At 42.1% G+C, this 21372-nt stretch overlaps 1 protein-coding gene across 3 annotated transcripts; it reads left to right on the forward strand.

Moving 5' to 3' along the window:
• Positions 1–414: 414 nt before the first annotated feature.
• On the forward strand, positions 415–14671 carry LOC120788328 (keratin, type I cytoskeletal 13-like). Of its 3 annotated transcripts, none has more exons than XM_040124062.1 (9): positions 415–712; positions 8150–8537; positions 9522–9604; positions 11215–11371; positions 11987–12148; positions 12238–12363; positions 13158–13232; positions 13359–13507; positions 14486–14671. In XM_040124062.1, the coding sequence occupies exons 2-9, from the start codon at positions 8166–8168 to the stop codon at positions 14595–14597; spliced, it is 1236 nt and encodes a 411-aa protein (XP_039979996.1). In that variant the 5' UTR covers positions 415–712; positions 8150–8165; the 3' UTR covers positions 14598–14671. The 3 variants fall into 3 exon arrangements, with proteins under 3 accessions (XP_039979996.1, XP_039979995.1, XP_039979994.1); XM_040124061.1 differs by lacking the exon at positions 415–712 and adding an exon at positions 938–966; XM_040124060.1 differs by lacking the exon at positions 415–712 and adding an exon at positions 1694–1797.
• The last annotated feature ends 6701 nt before the right edge of the window (positions 14672–21372 follow it).

The raw sequence follows: 21372 nt of genomic DNA on the forward strand, positions 1-21372 counted from the left end.
ACTTTTACTTTTCATACTTTAAGTACATTTTTCTGATTATACTCCTGCGCTGTTTCTTAAGTGCCATTTGCAACGCAGGACTTTTACTTCCAGAGGAGTAGTTTTGCCGTAGAATATTGGTGAATCTACTTAGATGAAGACCTGAAAACTCCTCCAACGCTGCTCATTTCATCCCAGTTCTCTCTTTTTATTTCCTCCATATTTTTCACGGAGTTTCTTTAAATGAGTGAAACAGCGCCCCTCTGAGTTGTAACTCCCGGTAAACGTCGGCCAGCGTGTGCGGTCAGAAGTGGAATAACACCCTCACCGATGTCTACCGACGTCTACCGAGGGCTGCCGAAGTCTACCGAGGCGCATCCAGGTGAGGCGATTTAGAGGTTGATTAAAAAGTATCAGCCAATCAGAAGCGGTGAATGCCGCGGCGGAGGAGAAGGTCCGGGGTGAGCCGCGAAGCCAGGCCAGGCCAGGCCAGGCCAGGCCAGGCCGAGCCGAGCCGAGCCGAGCCGAGCCGAGCCAGGCGTCATTTAAACGAAATAACGGACGCAGCTAGCTTGTCGGCGCGCTCGTCCCGAGGCCAGTTAGCAGGGATGGCGCTCCGACGATAAACAAACAAAATGGCGTCGAGGCAGCTGAGTGGGACACGGCCATTACCCGGATGTTGACCAATTCACCCCAGAGGAACTTAGAGGACAGTCTTCGCCCTCAGAATAACGTGAGTTAAGGCCCTTTTTTGTTTTATATGTTTTAGCCTACGTCTGTGTCTTTGCTCAGAGTTTGTGTCGCCTTTGAATGTCTCTTTGTGTCTGTGTGTCCCCTGTCTGCCGTCTTCTTGCGGATGTGACGGCGGCTACATCCGGCCTCTGCTCTTCGCCTTGACCCCGAATTTCCCCGGTTTTCTTTCTCTTTTTTTTGCATTCGTTCCGTCGTCTAACGGATTTTGTGTGATGAGTGGATGAGCAGGTGTAGATAACGTCCGCCGGCTGCTTGTGAGAATTGTGTCGTTCTTGTTGTGTCTGTATAATGAGTCAAGTGCTTTAATAATTGAACCAGCTTTAGCTAAAAACAACTGAAATTAGCACTGATAATTAACACTGGGGTATTTTATATATATACCTAACTAATAAGAGGAGTGTGCAAGTCATGTACTTGAATTTGTTACTGAAACTTTCAAGTATTCAGTGCTGTTCTGTACCTATATCAGAGTAAAAACTGTTTTTGTAAAATGACTTGAGATGTGACATCTAGTAGTTTAATCGCTTAGTTGAGTGACAACTATTTTGATAACCTTTTTACAATTGTTTGGGATTTTTGCTTGAAAAATTACAAACATTTGCTCCTTCCATTATCTGAAATGTGAGGATTTGGTTTTGTTTTTTTTAAATTTTTTATTTTTTTTGTCATATAAGACCTATTAGGCAGTCTAATAGGTCATAAAACATAGTGATGATATCTGTAACACAATAACAGGATCATTTATTTGGATTAATAATATTTAATTTAATATTCATTCTCAATAGCCAGATTGCAATTGCAGATATCTTAAATTACAATTCTGACAAGTCACATTGTAAATATGAGCAGTTAAAGTGCACCTGTATACGTCAGTTGAGGCCTATTAGACGTCAAAAGTGCTTGTCACAAAAAGATGTTTCAAAATCAAGTAAAAGGCTACTGTTTCCCTTCAGAATATCTTCAGACCTTTTTTGTTATGGTGTTATTTTTGCATCCTCCCATTAAGTCCTGGACCAATCAATCTGGACACGATGAGACTGATATTGATCTTCAACCTGACTTTGGGTGAGACGAGATGTTGCGTTATACTTTCTTGGTTTCCTTCATTTTGATGGACAGGGACGCAAAATTCCATCCTCATCTATTATTACCTGACATTTTAATTTCCCTTTTGTAATGGTAATGAGACATAACCTATTTAATAGTATTTAATTTTCAAAACAAATCGATCTCAATAACATTTGATTATTCCTTTATAATGGCGTGGAGAGAGAAGACGTACAGACACCGAGCGTGCAGTCATTTTTCATCAACACCACACGAGGCAGATGGATGAAATTTTTTCCGCAGTGACAGCAGAGGGCACTAAAACGCCGCGGCCATTGTGCCTACACACGCAAAAACCAACAGTGGAATTTTACAGAATTAGACAATTACAAGTAAAATATGAACAAACCATTTACAATGAATCAAACTGAGCTCAGTTGACCTGCTGTAGCCCAGCCTGAACTCAAACCTTCCTCCTGGTCCGCATGGATTTAAACTGGGTGCGCGCTTGAGCGTAATCAAACGCATCAAGGGAGATAGCTGCAGAGGCGATTGCCGTTCGGGTTTGCGTCTTTGCCTCGGACAGACGTGTTCTCTTGGCCGTTTTTTAATTTTGTCCTGAAGTTTGACCCTGTGCTCTGCTGTCACACTGTCTACCTGTGTCAGTGTGATGCCACGGAACTTGTAAAGCCTCATTGCCGGCTCACCTGAAGTGGTGGAAGAAGTAGACTATTCAGATCCTTTTACTTAAGTAAAAGTACTAATACCTGCTTGTGAAAATACTCAACCACAAGTAAAAGTCCTGCATTCAAAACCTTACTAAAGAAAAGTATGTAAGTGTTAGCAGCAAAATTTAGCCTACTTAAAGCATCAAAAGTAAAAGTACTTCGCAGTAAAATGGTCCTGTTATTGTTACTTAACGTTATGGTAGATCGCCCTCAATGTTCTAATCTGTCAAAATGAAGGACGGCCTTCAGATTTTTCCATCTTTGTTTTTATTTTTTTAAAAACAAGCAAATTTCAGTCAGTGACGGAACATATTTGGCTGACGTGACCCCTGCATGTTATGCTCCAAAGTATTTTCTCTTTTCTCTCCACCCTCTGTGGGACTGTCGATTTATGCTTCTCCCTTTAAAAGCAAACCTCATTTCTCATTTCCCCCACAGTTTACAGTTGCACTTTGTACTCATCTGTCTTTCCTTTTGACATTTTGGCACTGGTTAAGATTCAACAGGCCTGGTTGTTATGTAGGAACTGAGAATGAACCAGTTTACCTTCCTGGTTTAACTCATGAACACATACTTATTTGCTATCGCTTCCTTATTGAAAGTGTCCATCTCAGATCTCTAGTACCAAATTTTGGAATCAAACCTTTCAAGGAAACTTTCTGCACACCTTACACGCTTGAGGAGCGTGATAGAGCATTGTTTTGGCAGGTAAGCTGAACTGGAATGTAGCTCAGACCTGGGTTAGGTTTGCAGAAAGACTCCTGGGCCTGCAGAGGGGGATCAAACGTGACACATACCCATGTGAGTAATGGCTTGGCTCTCCAACACCTGCTGTCATTGTGGAATTGAGCTTTAAAAGTCATACATCACATTGACAGGGTACAAGGTCAGGTGAAGGTTGTACAAACTGGTTTGTTAACATACGACTTTTGAGATCAACTGTAAGCTTCAAACCAACCATTACAGGCAGTTTAACTCTTATTTTATTTGTGTGAAGTGTGGATTGTTGGCAGTGCTGATCAGGGTGTGATCGACTCGGTCGAGCCCCAGTAATGAAAGATGTAATGCTGTTAGCTGGGTTTGTGGTTTGACAAAGGAATGAGGAGAGGTGGTAAAAAAACAGACTCATAGTGGGTAGTAATGAACAGATAGTTAATGTTTAAATAGAAAGAAGAAAGTAGATAAAATATAGGTGGTAAACACAACTAATCATATCCAAAGTAGAGGGTTCAGGCAGGGGCCAGAGATCTGCCCCACGACAAAGATTTAGACTCATTTACACACTTCTTGGGGAAAAAAGAAACTACTCTGACATAACACCATTAAAAGCATGAAAGTAAAGCAGCTCATGGGCTGCTGGTAAAGGAAAAAAAGTCATAATAAATCCCTGCTAAGAGTCCCATTGGTTCTAAGGATCACCCCAGTGGTTTTTAGATTAAATACCGGTTTTTGAATGTGGCATGAGTTTCTCACATTAGTCCCTTTTGTTACACCATGATTTGGTGACAGTGTTCCCTACTCAAACCATTCCCTGTTTTTACACCTATTACCCTGCAGTGAGTTGCATATTCATGGGTATTTTAGTGATCCAACAAATGTCTGCGCTCTGTCTGAAATAATAGAATGTTTTGAGTTTTCCCCTCAGGTCTGCGTAGAAAACACTTTCTCTTAAAAAAAACTCCCCAAACTTTGACTTCTGATTTATAATTTCAAGGTTTATCGTAACTCATAAGCCCATATTTTTATGCGCAGAATTGATGTGAAGATTAACATTTGCATAACAATAAATTAACTTTTGTCGGATTGGTCAGTGTTTTTTTTTTTATCTACAAAATGTTCGTAGGTAGGAACAACATTTGTGGTGTCATCATAAAAACAGAGCAGTTGATACCTTTTCCCCAGCATCTTCCTCCAGATCTCCATGTCATATTACAAAGATGGTTTGCACATGGTGTTTAGGATTACCCGCTCAATAAAGGAGGATTTGGTCTGTACACTAATAACTGATTGCCTGGAGAACACATTCAATTAATCGTGATTGACGAAGATTTGCACCCGGCGAAAAACAGACCAATTGTTTTGAAAATGTTCGTTAATCAGACAAAGGCTTTTCTTCTTTTTCTCTTTTAGCTCAAAGCTTCAGTATAGACCTGAATTCATCCAGTAGTCCCACCGGACTTCCTAAAGGATTCATCTTTTAAATTCATACAATAATTGTAAACAATATATCATATTTTTGTTACAGTACTGTTGCTGTTTCTGGTGGTTTTACTTCTGATGTTTTTATCTTTTAGACATCTGGTTAGTTCATCTGTAGACATGTACAGTAATTAACAATAGGATCTGGTACTACAATAGGTACTGGTCTTGAACTTTTTCCATTTTGTGAGACAGTCACAAGTTCTGGAAATAAGGGTTGAGAAACTGGAGTCCAAGATGTACTCCCACCCCTCAAATGCCCCAAGTGCTAACATTTGAGTACTTTTCACATGTCTGGTATTGTATGAGACTGGAAAAACCAGGGGATACGGCAGTGAAAGAGACACTTACCTGTGGACAAGCTCAGATTTCCTCTGTCAAAGAGCTCTTGAGCAAGTCTGGTCCCCTTTGGCTGACCTTTTTGAAACCTTACAGGTATTGAAGTATATTTAAAAAATCCTAAAACATTCATACACTCTGTGATATGTCATTTAAAGGTAAAAGGTAAAACTAATATTACTTCAGAGACCCTCACACTGTCACAGCTCAACAGTCTCTGATTTTCAATATTAAAACTTGTGCAAACATGTAAGCTAGTGTTTGCCTCGATCAGCTCTGTTTAACCCCTGTTCAATCAGGAAGCCTCTGGAGATCTCTCTTGTAAGAGACAAAGAAGAGCTGTAACTAAAATGTCACAGTTGGCTCTGAAACCAAAACCAGACACACAGATTCAGCGTTTCGAACGTTGAACTGCCATTAGACTTCACTGGAGCTACTGGGAAAAAGTGTCAGATTTAGGGAGGCTCTTCCCTTTTGATACAAGTCAATGTGGTCATTTTAATTACTGTATGAGTTAAGTTCCATTAGCTCTGGACCGGAGGATGACGGGGGAGTGTATGTACTGTAACTTTAGATTTATTTCCCTCCTGTCATTTTCACTTCTCGTTCTATTTCAATCTTTGCTGATTTCGGTGTTGATTTTTAACAGGGATTAATCTCGAAGAACCTCGGCAGTGTTAAATGAAAAGGGCTTTAAGAACCTTTTAAAAGGTTAAACTGTTCATCTTATGTCTTCATTGAATTATCCTCACCTGTATTGACATGACTCCAGTTTGTGAATATTATTAATTTTAAGCCATTGCGCAGTCTGAGTCTGAGCCAAAATTGTGTGTGTGAAAATTGTGTGCATGAACTTCTCATTAAAAATGGACACCAAGCAAAACTGTACACGTCTGCTTCGTGTTCTGTTTAATTTTCTTCTTTCACGGCTGGTTTGCAGTGGGCCCAGCCCTGACGAAAGTAAGGCTCTACCGTGACTTCAGCCTGATTGCTCAGATTATTCGCTAGAAAAAGATGTGGAGGAGGTAGGAAAAGAAGCGATGACAAACGTCATTAAAAAAAATAGGGCTGCTACTAATGAATACTTCGAATATTGTGTAATCTGCCGAATTGAACTTATTTTGTTCAAAAAGTGCAAAGCCAAAACATATTTCATATATGACAAAAACAAACAGCAAATCCTAAAAATAAACATTAAAAATGACTGAAATAAGAAATCAATTATCAAAATGATTTCCTTTTTAGACAATTGATAAACCCCTGCAGCTAAAAAACCGAACCGACTTTATTAATCAAACTCTTTATTTAGGAAGGACCAACACAACTCCAATTTTTTTTTTTTTTTTTTTTCTCTTTCCTCCATACAAAGTTGTGTAGTTGATTTGCAAGGTGGAACAGAACAAACGCAAGGATCTAACTACCTGCCACCTGGTGACAGAGTTTTATGAATTTTGTTTTCAAGAGAAATTTTAAAAAAAAAGATACAAAACACCAGAAATAAACATACAAACAGGAACCAAAACCACAGACTAAACAAAATGAAAGCATCATCTCAACAATGCCACATAAGTCCATCGGCGCTGTATAGTCCATGACCGAGTCACCAAGTGACCCACAAACAACAGATATCCATCCAGAAAAAAATACATAAATCCCCATGGAACAACCAGAGATACAAGAGCACACTCGTTCTGCTGGTATGTTGATTTGTAGAGAGAGAAATATTGGTGAACAATTAAATGAAACATGAATCAAAAACGCAGTTAAATTATATAAAAAATGTAATGTTTAAATCCTAATACACATTTTCTCCTCTTTTTATAAAAGACACAGACTGATTCCTGACTTACACCTGTTGGGGTGCCCTCAGCCAGGAGCAGATATCTTCAGGTGGCACGCAACCTTCACTGAGTGTTTCAACCCGTAACCACGACACTCTCCAGTCGCTTGAGCGCCAGTGGTGGCGGAATCGCTGCCCATCTGCTCCGGCTTCCAGCTTCTCTCCTCTCGCCTACTCTCTATCCAGCAAGAGGCTCGTTCTGTCTCCTCGCTCTTTTTCTTCTCAAACTCTTAACTCAACCTAGTCTCTACATTCAGGTCTAACTTGTTGTGGAGGATAACTCTCTAGCTGCTGAAATAAAACCCTTTCAGGGCTTTTCAGGCAAATGCAGATTTGGAAATTAGAGGCACAGGCGCAGATATTTTTATAAAGCGATCGGTTTAAAAATTATAGTTCAGGGTTTTGCAATTCAATTTTATTTATATAGCGCCAAATCATAGCAGCCGTTTTCTCAGGGCACTGTTCATGTACAGCAGGTCTAGACCGGACTCTTTATAGTTGTATTTTGCAGAATTGTCCAGTATTGATGTTCATGTTTTATTGCTGTTTATACTGCTTTAAAACAAAGCTCCTCATGCTTAGATTCATTGGAGTTGTCAATAGAGTTGGTGATAGAGGCATTCAGGTAGACTTGTTCCACCTTGTTCCACCTTTGGTTTCACTTGATATAATTGCCGATGTGTGACATGCTACCGGTAACTTTAACCTCAATGTGGTAATTGGTGACATTTATATTTCAATGCAACTATGCAATTATCTCCAATGCCAGATGATTCCCAGCGCATATTTGACATTTACAAAAGCTTTCACTATAACCGGAAAGGTTTACTACAGTACACCTGTATATTATTGCAAATTGCTTTCAATTGACTGAATTCTGGCTTCTCCTGCCTGCAGTGACAGCTTTGCTTACATAACTACCTGCTCGGTAAACCAAAGGTCGCAGAAAGCCCGGCGGTTCTGGACCGCCCACTCCCTGGCATTGATAACCAAAACCCGCTATTGTCACGCACGTAACCAATTTGAAGGTTACATTTTTCCCTGACCATACCCTGCCACACCCATGACACACCTCCTGTACACATACCTGTCTCCCCACCTCACCTGCCATCATGGTATTTGTTGAGTGACTGACTCTTTGACTGCAGGAGGTTTAAATAGGAGGCGACAGTCCTGCTGCTCTTCACTCTCCTCTCTGCGTCGTCTTCAGCCACAGCAGAAAGACAGCATCCATCATGACCTCCAACTTCATCTCTTCCTCCAGGTCGGTGAGGAGCTCCATGGGGAGCTCCGGCGGGTCCCTGATCGGCCTCAGTGGCAGCCGTCGGGTGTCAGCTGCGAGGGCTGGCAGTGTGTACGGTGGAGCGGGAGGCTCTGATGTCCGCATCTCCTCCGCCTACATGGGTGGAGGCTTCAGCGGTGGCCACTCATCCTCCCTGCTCTACATGGACAACAGTGTCATCGGCAATGAGAAGTTCACCATGCAGAACCTGAACGACCGCCTGGCCACCTACCTGGGCAAGGTGCACTCCCTGGAGAAGGCCAACGCCGCGCTGGAGCTGAAGATCAGGCAGTATTTGGAGAGCAAGATCGGCCCCAAAACCAGGGACTACAGTGCCTTCTTCGTCACCATCTCTGACATCACTGCCAAGGTAAACTCATCCTCATCCTCGTAGGTAACGCGCAGATGGAGGGATGTGACTCAGTGGCAGAGCAATAAAGTTTTCCTTGAATGAATGACATCAAATTTGTAGTGAGGAGGGAGGTCCGAGTTATCTCCAACAACTTCATCTGTATATGTTCATACTGGCAAAATACTAGCTCCAGCTAACGATTGTTTTAATATGTTCATCTTATTTTTTTAAATTAACTGATTTAATCAGGCTGTGAAGTTTAAAAACAAAGGCGAAAAAGTCGTTGTTTTTCTGTTGGTAAATTAATAGAAGTCCAAACCCCAAGGATATTCGATTTACGGTCATAGAACATCAAGAAAAAGCTGCAAAGTTTTACATTTGAGAAGCTGGAACCAGAGAATTTTGTCACAATTTTGGCTTGAAAAATGACTGAAACAGTTACTCAATTATCACAATAGCTGTGATAATTTCAGAATACTGCATTATCATATTATTGGATTATAATGATCGATGCTTTAATGTGTACACTACTTAAATGTTAAATTGTAAAGGTGGGGATATTTTTTTACTTTGATATACAGCTGCTGGGTAGTTTGTGAATTTCACTATGGGATCAATAAAGTCTGATCTTTATCCTTAATAATACATCTTTAGTTTTGTATCATGAATCTGAATCTTCAAAGTAACTAAAAGTATTAAATTAATGTAGTGCCAGGAAAAAAAAGTACAATACTTCCCTCTAAAATGTAGTGGAGTAGAAGTATAAAGTAGCTTAAAATGGAAATACTCAAGTAAAAATGAGTAGATGTACTTAGTTACTGCCACCACACCTCTGCCTTTTTTGGAGTAACTTTACTCGAATATGTGTTGAATATCAGTGGAGCTCATGGTACTTCCACCACTCCACGTACTATTTGGCATCCCAGAAGATAAAATACTAATAATGTGAGTTATGTGGAGATGAAACTGTGCTGGGGATGAACGCTGTTTGTCTGTCTCCAGATCCAGAACGCGGTCAAGATGAATGGAGCCATCCACCTGAACATCGACAACGCCCGCCTGGCTGCAGACGATTTCAGGACCAAGTGAGCTCTAGCTCCCGTAGCATCTTTAGCAGTAGCAGCAGTAGCAGCGGCAGCAGTAGTAGTTTCATCTACATGTTTTCAGTGACATCTACAGTTGGAATCAGCTGTCAGACCTCTTATAAATCACAGTACAGTTTATGTAACAGAGTGGTTTAGATAATCAAGTTATTGACCAGCAACAGTCTAATCTCATTATAGATCTGGAGCATTCCTTACAGGACCTGATCAGACCTGATCAGGTCCTGTGGGTTTGAAAGCATCGAGTGCTGTTTTTCCAGACCGGCACGGGACCGAGTGAAACCATGACAACACGAGAACACAGATTCATGTTGACAGAGAAACACTGACGGTGCCAACAAAACCGGTGCGGGCGTTAATTTGTTGACGGCGAGTTCACGTTCATGTTTCATCGTGCAGGTGAACAGCTCGTCCCTCGGGGCTTCAGTTACACCCTGACTCTGTTTCTAAAGACGCTCCGACACTGACGCGCCGCAGGAAAACAAAGGATGTAGTCATGTAACGTTTGGAGTGTGACGGTGACGGTTATTCAGGCGGCAGCCATCTGTCCTCTGTCAGAGCTCTCGCACACCGCTAATCGACTACATATCAGGATATCTGCAGGTCTTAAGGTCTTAAAAAGCACCGATTCTAGGCTTTTGAAGGTTCTTAAACTTTTTAATTTCATTTACAAGAACCTGACATATTTTGCTAGCCTGCTATAGGCAGTAATGTCAGTTTTTTTTTTTTTTTAAATAGTAAAAACTTTCTGAAGATTTTCCAGTACCTTTTGGTCCAGACCTCTGATGTTATGTAAAATTCATATTTGGACCTTTACATAAATAGGGTATTGTTGTAACTGGTTATTCCATTCATCCATTTATCCGTTTTTCATCCGCTGCTTTTCCCGGTCACGGTCGTGTTAATGATTGATTTATGAATTGAATTAAACAGGAATTTCAGGCAGTGGTCAAACAGAGAGAAATAAAACACATCTTGTGTTCCACCAGAATTTATTAACCCTTTAAGTCCCCCTATTTATCCTTTTATAAATAGACTATACACATTTAATAAATGGTTTGATAACGCACCATAATGCAGTTGTATGCATCTGTAACGACACGGCTAAGACATATTTCGTTATTCCATCCTCTCTTTTACTGAGTTGTGGTTCATTATCTGTTTATCCAGCAGCCTCCACTGATTTGTGTTGGTTAGAGTTGGTAATAAAGACATTAATAAACACTGAGATCTGATCACAGCTGCGTTATAATGAATTATAAACATTTATTAGTGATATAATTTAAAAAGCCTGAAAATTCTGTAACATCAAGTGTTTATTTTCCCACACCCGGTAAATGCACCTATCGATATACACACACACACACACTTAGCTTTACGCTTGAGTAAAAACACCAAGGACAACAGTGTGACGTTGACCCGACAGCTGATTATTTGTGCTGATGTTTCATGTAGTTATGATGTTTGTACATTTTTAATCTACGTGACATATGAAACAACAATAATCCAGAATCAGAGTTTAACGGCAGCTCTTACAGACCCTGTAATGTTCATACACGTAGCAGAGCATCATGCCGGTCCTCCTCCTGCAGGTTCGATAACGAGCTGGCCATGCGTCAGTCGGTGGAGGCCGACTGCGGCGGGCTGAGGAGAGTCCTGGACGAGCTGACTCTGGCCAGGACCGACCTGGAGATGCAGATCGAAGGGCTGAGGGAGGAACTGATCTACCTCAAGAAGAACCACGAGGAGGTCAGTGAGCTGAGAGAAATCTGAATACAGTTAAATAAGTTAATGTTAAGATTGATAGGTAGATAAGTGTAACAGAAGCAGTCGTGTGAAACCAAAGAAGTCGAATGTTGTGAAAAAGGCCATTTCCATGCAGTTTTCATTGAAATGTGGATACAGTCGGGATCAAATTCAAATTGAAATGCAGTTTGAGTTTTTCATTTTCAAGTTCAGTTTCCACTTTCGCTTGAAAGTGAGAGGTTCGCTTCACGTTCAGCTTTGTTCATTGCTTCACCATCATTGCAGTGTTATGCTCTGGAATACAAGGACACAGTTCACCAGTGGAGTTCCTACATTCAGTTTTCATTTTGGTAGCAATTCTATATTTTCAGATGTGAAATTGAAAAGTGGATTTTATTGATTTTTAATTTTCACAAATCTCAATTTTGTTACACACAATGCCCAACCAAATGGAAAAGGACATGTATGGATACGACATTTTCAATCTTAACTTATTAATTATGTTCCCGGTCTCTAAAGCTAATACTTGAGAACAACTAGCTGTTTCTAAGGAGTCAGTTAATGTGAGCGCTAATGAGAGACTGCAGTAACCTCATTTGTCCGTCCGTCTGTCTGTAGGACCTGCTGGCCATGCGAGCTCAGATGAGCGGTCAGGTGAACGTGGAGGTGGACGCCGCTCCTCAGCAGGACCTCACCAAAGTCATGGAGGAGATCAGAGAGCACTACGAGGGGGTCGCCACCAAGAACCGCAAGGAACTGGAGTCCTGGTTCCAGGCCAAGGTGACGCCACACTATGGCTCTGTGCGGATGCAGAGGTTAAGTTTGTTACGTTTATGTTTGGACTTGACGTGTCTGTGTGTCCTGCGCAGACGGAGGCTCTGAACAAAGAGGTGATCACTCAGACGACCACCCTGCAGACGTCCAGGACAGAGGTCACAGAGGTCAAACGTACGCTGCAGACTCTGGAGATCGAGCTGCAGTCCATGTTGGGCATGGTGAGTGTCACGTGACCGCCATTAACTCCCTCCAGCGTTCCTGTGCAGTCGTCGGAACAAAACAGACGCAGATATAAACGTCAATGAGAACAGCCGGTGGGCGGCGTTGAATTTTAGTGACGTAAGAAATTAACTGAAATTGCTTGTCAGTGTTCTCAACGAAAGCTCCCTATGTTTTACATCCAACATGTGGCCAGAGTCTTCAAAAATCTCCATTTTCAGGGATGGAGAAACCCTTTTGGCTTTAGCAGTAGTATGTGATTTTAAAAAATGTTGAGGATTTAAAGATGTCACGATGTCTGCACTGGGGTAAAACATTAATAACAGAGTTTTTCAAAAAGATAAAAAAAAGATCTGCAAAAATAACTGTTCTTACAACTGTAACATACAGTGCAACCAGATAAATACCAGACAATACAGATGGAATATATGAAAGTTTGACATGGCCATTCACTGGAAATCCACTAAATCTTCTCTTGTCAGTGCTCGTTTTAACATCAAAGGAAAATCCCCCCAATTTTGTGAAATCTAAATCTATAGATTGAAGTTCATGTCTTTTTAAATAAGTCTATTCATGTTGGCTTTGTTGAGTTTCTAATCTGTCAACACCAGTTTAGCTCAGTCTAGACTCAGTTCAACTATAAAAATCCACCCAATTGAAATTCTGTTTCAGGACACATGAAGAGAAAAAAAACACAAAAACATAAAAAGTGTGGTGGTGGGTGTGAAACCCTAGTGCAGTAAAGGACGTGGTTCTGACTTCATTTTGAATGTTTCTGTGTTTCCTTTTGCAGAAAGCGTCACTGGAGGGGACTCTAGCTGAGACTCAGAACCGCTACGCCATGCAGCTCTCCACATACCAGATACAGGTGAGACAGAAGCAGCCCCACCTGGTTTATGTGATCGTCTGGATTTGAGGTGATGAATCAGCCTTCGGTCAGACAGTTCGATGAAGACTTGAACCCGTGAAACTCCTTCTTCCTCTCGACCTGCAGGTGTCGTCCATGGAGGAGCAGCTGATGCAGCTGAGGGCCGAAATGGAGCGCATAGAAAGCGAGTACAATATCCTGCTGGACATCAAGACCAGACTGGAGATGGAGATTGTCGAGTACAGGAGGCTGCTGGACGGAGAGGCCAACAGCAGGTGAGCGTCGGACTCGGGCGTTCATAATCACGCCTGAGGAGCTTTGTCGGGGGTATTTGGGAGTTTATACTCCATAAAGAAAACGTACACATGGTTGGTATTTAATCGGTTCAGACTACTGAAGAGAGAAGAAGCAAGCAAGTATTTAACAAGTAATTAGGTTGGTAGTGATTACGAAAGTACTTAGTGTGTAGGTCAAGAAATACGTTGTTGGAAGTAATTAGTGTTTCATTAGTCACTAACCAGAAATGAGATAACTAGCTCAAACTAATATTTCAGTGGCAAGTAACAAGTAATTGTCAAGTAAATAAGTAATCAGGTAGCCGCCTGTTGATGACTTTTAAGTAATTTAGTGTGTAAGTAGTAAGTAGGTCTTTAAATGGTAATTACTTCAGTAGTAGGTAAATAAGTAATTAGTGATAATGCTCAGTATAGTCAGTATGTCAGTAGTAAGTAAAACACAATTAAGCAGTGAGTGAATAAATAAGTGGTTAAAAGTAGAAAGAAACAATTAAGTGTTAAGTAAATAAGTAACTAGAAATGATTAGTATTAAGTTGTAACATTGAATTAACTAGTAAGTAATCTACTTATTTATTAAGTACCAAGTAGGTAATTGAGTGTCAAGTCAGTAAATAATTATGTGATAATATGTAAGAATAGTAAGCATACGAGTAAAACTTTAGTAAGTGACAAAGTGAATAAGTGGTGAAAAGTAATTAGCAAGTAATTAAGTACTAAGTAAAGTATCAGTCGGTTTGAGTATAATTTTCCACTGAATGTTTTCTCAACATTTAGACCTTCATGTTGAAAAATACAATAAAATAAACAGAATAAAACGTCACCTGAATGAAAATTAAAAAACAAAAAACAAAAAACAAAAAGAAACAGCTGAGGTTCAGAAAATCTGTGTCGACCAAAAGCCCAGAGATTCAGTTCACAGCAGTCAGTCGCACTCCTCTGTTCTGATTGGCCGACAGCATCAGCGCGTCCTCCTCCACGAGCACTAGGACCAAGCGGGTGGTGACGGTGGTGGAGCAGGTGGTTGATGGGAAGGTGGTCTCCTCCTCCTCCTCCTACGGGACCCTCTGAGCCGCCGCACCGGACCACAGCCAATCACCTCCGTCATTGTTCACTGGAGAATAATAAAACAGTCCAAAGAAAGACTTTGCAGTGTCTGTCCTTTTTTTTGTTTAAGCTTCTCAAGTCTTAACGGAGCCTGAAGCATCCGCCCTCTTCATAATGTATCTCGTAAAAGTCTCACAGACGGATGCTAGAAAATTAGACATGATTTTCTGTTGTCCTGCAAAAAAATCCACACTGGAAATCTAGCAATAAGTTTTGGATTCCCCCTGATCAACAGGCTGAGATTCATTGTGATAAAGTACACAAAACAACTCCCACCATGACCTTTTGAGGGCGCCCTAACTAATAATAATAATTAAAAAAAACTTCATTCATATTGCATTTTTCAAAAACAAGTCACAGAGCGCTTCACAAAGACATGAAATTACCAGATAAACGTTACACGAAAGTAAAAATGATAGTCAGGTTAAAACATAAACAGTTCAAGAGAATGTATTTTAAAAAAAAAAAAAAAAGAGAGTAGCATTAGATCTTTTCTGTCATTGCAGACAGGAAGTACCAGAACAACACAATGCATCTTAACATGTAACCACACATGTAGTGTGAACAGTAGCAAGTTTGGATGGATACAAGCATATGAGTGTGTATGGGAGATTAAAGAGAACAAGAAAATAAAAAAATTACATTAAGAACGAGTGGAACAGATATAAAGATTTAAAATAATCAGAATCAGATCTAGTGGCCAAGTTCGTCGGTTCACGCTCCGACAGTTGGTGGCTCTCACGCAGTGAACTACGCAGACAATGCACAGGCTCAGGAGGTGGAGCGGGAGGTGGCTGGTTCGATTCCCAGCGCCTCCGGTCCGCATGTCAGAGTGTCCTCGGGCAGGATGCTGAACCCCAAATTGCCCCTGATGGCCGTGGTGTGAGTGTGTGTGAATGTGGCTGTAGTGTGAAGCGCTTTGAGTGGTCGATAAGACTAGAAAAAAGTGTGATATGTAAGTGCAGTCCATTTACCATAAGTATTTGGACAGTGACGCAGTTTTCATGACTGTGCCTCCGTCCACCACCACAGTGGATCTGAAAAGAAAAGCCATCAAATTGTGACTGAAGTGGAGACTTTCAGCTTTAATTCAAGGGGGTCACATTAACTGTTTAGGAATCACAGCCCTTTTTATACGTAGTCCCTCATTTTCAGAGGCTCAAAAGTAAATATAAGAATTATTTTTAATACTCGGATTAAGACCCTTTGCGGTCAAGGACTGGCTGAAGTCTGGAACCCACGGATGTCACCAGATGCTGAATTTCCTCCCTTGAGATGCTCTACCAGGCCTTTACTGCAGCCGCCTGCAGTTGCTGCCTGTTTGTGGGTCTTTCTGCCCTCAGTTTTGTCTCCAGGAAGTGAGAAGTCTGCTCAATTGGACTGAGGTCAGTGGACTGACTTGGCCATTGAAGAATAATACATTTCTTTGCCTTGAAGCTCTTGTGTTGCTTTCGCAGTATGTTTTGGGTCATTATCCATCTGTACTGTGAAGCATGGTCCTCTCAGTTTTGCAGCACTTGGCTGAACCTGAGCAGATAGTGTAGAACCATACACCTCAGACTTCAGCCTGCTGCTTCTGGTACAAGTCGATCCCGGTTTCATCTGTGGCTTCGGTTGGCTGTCAGCTTCATTCCAGTGCAGAGTGGCCCGGAGTGAGAGTGACCCGGTGACCATCGGCCGTCCGATTTGTCTGATCTGATTATGACAGTGACCTGTCAGCGGCAGCGGGAAAAGTTGAATCCAAATGCAGCCCTGACATTTACTCCTCCATTAAGCTCCAGCCTCGCCCCAGCCTCAGGCCACCTGTCAACAGCCCCCTCCCCCCGTTATGTAACAACCTACAAACTGCTAATTAATACATCTGTGATGTGACAGTGCGCCGATGGCTAATTCCTCACTGAAGGCGGTGAAATACCAGTAGTCGTGGAGTAGCAGACAATATGGACAGAAAATGGAAATAAGTATCATACTGCTGATGATGTACAGTATCAGGTTCACGGTCTATGAGAAACAATAGGCAGACGACTTCACTGCGACAAAACAGACGAAGTAGACTTAGGTAATGATTTGTCTCAGCATTATTAACAATGAGAGGTAAAGCATCAGGACTGCAAGATGGTGGAAACCAGCTTGAAGCTTCGTACGTGGGAGGAGGTCGGAGGTTTCACCCTCCTGAAGGTCGTGTGTTTGTTTTTAAGCAGCCGCTACGAGCTGTGAATGCGCTGACCGTGTTAACACGCACTTGTGCGCTCCCTTTGTATTTACTGTTGATGCATTGCTGTGTTTTTCACAACACAACAGTCGGTGCAGTGACCCGGAGCAGTTTCTGGTTGAACAACAGGAAGGTGTGCAGGAAAAACCTCAACGCCTGGTCTCAGTGACCTTCAGAGGTGAACAAGAGTCGTTAGTAAACCGCTGTAAAAATGGTCCAGTGTCACGTAGGGACAGGAAGTTCACGGCCACAGTTTCTGACTGGGTCCAGAGCGAAGGGAATTTAACTCTGAACAGCAGAGAGGAACCGGGCCATCCGTGGACTGTTTTGAAATCTCAGCTGCCTCCGCTGTGACGTGGAGAGTAAATGAAGCGTTAAACCTCATTGTCGATGCTGATCCACAGGTGGTTTACAGAGCTCAAGCCTCATTCAGAGCCGAGGCGTGGTCCCAGTTCAGTTCGGAGGTTAGAAAGTCACCAGAGGAGAGCGCGAAGCCACAGGGATGAGCAATCCAACCACAGTCTACTGTATCAAAGTTCCCTTGAGCAAGGCGCCGAACTCGGCGTGGCCCCAGACTGTAACTGTGCTGCTGAAACCAATTAATGTAAAGCTGAATGTTCATCAAAATTTCCCAGGGAAAATGTTTCTATGCTTTACTCGTTCCTCGTGTCAACGCTGGCCCTGAAGCGGTCCCTTCTGAACCCGACTACTCTGTAGAGGTCAGACGTTTGTTTCGTGACAACAACTGCGTCTTTTTAGACTTCGGTTAAATTTTTAGCCATGCGAGCAGCGAGGCTCCGGGAACGCCAGCCTCGGTCGGTCAGTTGGTCCAGCACTTTGGTCCAAACTCCTATTGGATGGATCGGTTTGCGGTGTTGTCCAGGAACCTGTGGTCCCAGAGGATGAATCCTCATGACTTTGGTGATCCTCTGACTTTTCATCTGAGGCAACTTTGAGGTTGACATTTATGATTCGAATGAAATATCACAACTATTGGACTCAACTTTGTGGTCTTGACTTGAGATCTCACTTTGGGATTTGTTGGCCTGGCTTGTCTTGACTTGGAACTTGGTAGTCTTGATCTTGGCACTCGTCTCAGGACTTGATTTGAGACTTAATGGATTTAATGTGGGACTGGTTTTGGGATTTAATTAACATTGTATTTGAGTAAAATATCAAAAACATCTGGTTATACCCAAGGCTGGGCTACCAACCAAGCAAAATGGGCAACTGCCTCAAGGGGGCAGGGGGGCCGAGGGGCCCTAGATTTACAGGAGACTCCACCATCGCTGTATGGCCGTTAGTTTGTGTTTAATTGATTTGAACTGAACTAATTTGAACGATCTGATTAATTGATGAACATCAGCTGAAAAAGGAAAAGTTTTTAAGTCGACTCCTGCAGTTTTATCCAGTCCTGAGGCTCTGTCTCGTCTCTGCCAAAATCTAGTTGTAACACCTTTGATATTTCAGCTAACATTCTGCCTACGTGGTGCATATTCCTAAATAAATCTGCATCTAATCCGCTTATAACCAAACTACGTTGGGGAACACAGGGGCCCACAGCTCTGCTTTCATCAAACAGAGGTTCTACAAAAGAATGTTCTCACTTTGAAGAGGAACTTTTTATCCCAGGGCCAGAGTGTAGCAGTGAACACAGACCTAGGTCTTTGTTGGGGAGGGATACACTTTTGATTTTTGATAACACTCTTGTTCATACGAAGCTTGAATGAACTGGGAACATGAGAACCACTTTCTGCAGATCGAATCCTGGACTTCTCTTCGTTGATGTGTCACTAAAGCGACGTGTCAGGATCGACTGAATCCACAACAAGCGACACTTTGAGTCACTTGATAAGCAGCAGAGAGGAAAGTTGGCATCTAGCTTCTACCTGCAGGTATAAAAGTCCATAGGAACTGTTCATGCACACATACCTGAACGCTTGCATGCAGAGACACATGCAGCTGCAGATCCCTGCCATCATTCAGGGTTAGGAGCTTTACTGGCTTCGGGGTTGAGGCGTTTACATGTGACAGCAGATCAATCAGATCCACGTCTTTTCACTCCTCAGATCAAAAAAAAAAAAAAAGAAAAGGATTCAGTTAAGAGCGTGGTCTAGACCTGTGCCCTGAGAAAACTCCCCTCTTCATTAGACCCTATTTTAATAGAACAGTCGTCACTTGATCCTCTGCCTCTTCCAGCTCAGAGGATTAACTCTTAACGCTGGATTCACACACGAAACAAAATCATAAAGCTGCTTTGAAATGGTGGAAAAAAACAGGCTTGTTCTAACTTTCCATCTTAGTTTAGTTTGTTTTATTCTGTTAAGAAGCACCTGTACATAAGACTAGAGCTGAAGCACCGATAAGTTAGTCGACTGACAAGAAAATCAAGCGGCCACTGCTTTGAAAAGCGAGTGACGGTTCAGATAAAGTGAAAACCTCGTCATTTTCTGTCTTGCTGTTTTTTATGTCACACAAAAAAGCGTCTGAGAAAAACGAGACCTTTGAAGACGTCACGTTGGACTCTGGCAAACATTTTTCGCTCGTTTACGACACCGTGAAGACGGTAATAGATTAAATGATGAAAATAATGTGCTTCTTGAGGTGGTGGCTGGTGGTTTCTGAGGCCTGCTTTGGATCATGGTCCTGAATTAGAAACCAGCCTCTTTCCACGTTCACTTTGGTGACTGACTGCAGGACCTCTGCCTCCAGAACCTGCTGATATTCAGTGGAGTCCATTCTTTCCCGTTTCCTGTGACTGACTGACTTGGTCAGGTGTAGGGATGCACGTTTTAAGCAGTTTCCATAATCAATAGTCAGTTAATCGTTAACATTTGATGAAATAGTCTTTTTTCCATAATAAAAGCGTTTTTTAACCACTGACGTGACCTTTTTGTTACAAAACCAGAGTAGATTAGGAATTTAGAGAACACACCGAGAAAGCGCCGAGTTACTTCAATTATAAATGAAAACAACACAAAACTCTGAAGGAGGTCAAATCTGAGTCCAGAAACCGTGGGTTCAATCCCCCAAACACACTGCAGGTGGACGTGACTACAACAAACTGAAACTGTCTCCGTGTCTCTCCCCGTCAGCCAGGGGCGTTTTCCCACAGCCTGCACCTGAAGAAGGACGCCATCAGGTGACAGGTGATAGCTTGGTGCCGGGGGGTGTTTCAGCTGCATCCACCACCACCACCACCACCACAGTGAGCTCATTGTAGTGAGGGGGGGGGGGAGTGCAACGCCAGCAGGAACAAGATATCCAGCTCAGTCAGCGTTATATAACGACCAGCAAGTACAATTACTCTATGTAACTATAACTTTAGGTACTTATACTTCATTTTATGCTACTTTATACTTTTTACCACACTTTTATTTGACAGCTTTAGTTACTTTACAGATTTAGATTATTATTACAAAATATAATCAACTAATAAATTGTGATGGATTGTTTTAATCTACCCAGCGGCAGTTTGAATGAGTGCTTTTGGTACTTGGATGTCTATACTCTATTAATACTAATATTTGTGTTCTTATACAACAGATACTTTAAGTACACAAAGCTGAAAATCTTTCATTACTTTTACTCGAGTAAAATTCTGAAATGCAGGACTTTTACTTGTAACAGAGTATTTCTACTCTTGTACTTTTACGATCTGAGGACTTCTTCTTCCACTGACTGGCGATACAGGAATCTAGAAAGTAAAAGAAAGTATGATCAGTTTCATGTACTTAAAGTATCACAGTAAAAGTACTTCCTGTAGTTAAACTATCACAGTAAAAGTACTTCATGTAGTTAAACTATCACAGTAAAAGTACTTCCTGTAGTTCTGGTATCACAGTAACACTTCGGACTCCAAAGGGTCACCAGATAAATCTGAGTGGTCGTCAGAGGGACTTGCCGGTCTCGACCTGGCTCTTGACTTGGGACTCTTTAGGACTGATCCTCTCTTGACGCTCGCCTTTGGACTTCCCATTCAAGTGAATGGGGGAGTGGTCTCAGACTTTTGGACCCCCCTGTCCATGTGCGGCCCCCTTCCGGGGGTCCACATCAAAACCTTAAGATTAAAACCAAACAGCAAATCTGCAATAAAACAAGAAAAGGCAAATCAAGCCAAATCTAAAGATCAGACAATAAGTGAAAAGTCTCCTATGGGAAGACAGACGTAGAAGCTGGAAACGGAAACACATAATATTAAACATGTGTAGTATCAACAAAACCAAAGAAAAGAATGAGGACACTTTTCCTTGTCTGGTCTTGAGGCGGAAGGTTGGATCTAATGGACGTTTCCAAGCTGCAGGGAACACGACTCAGCCAGCTTCGTGACTGGACTGTTAAAACTTAGACCTGGATTCTTGCCTCCCAGTAGAGGGTGGAACCGCTCTGACAGCTGGAGCAGAGGTTTCCACCTCTGGGGGTGTGGATCGTCGATGCCGCCCCTCGCCTGCAGCAGCTCTGCCCACCTGAGCTGCTTTAAAAGGAGCAGACTGATCTATCTCTCCACTCCTCCCTCCGCCGGAGAAG

Source organism: Xiphias gladius, chromosome 3 (genome assembly GCF_016859285.1).
Source record: "Xiphias gladius isolate SHS-SW01 ecotype Sanya breed wild chromosome 3, ASM1685928v1, whole genome shotgun sequence".
Lineage (NCBI taxonomy): Eukaryota > Metazoa > Chordata > Actinopteri > Istiophoriformes > Xiphiidae > Xiphias > Xiphias gladius.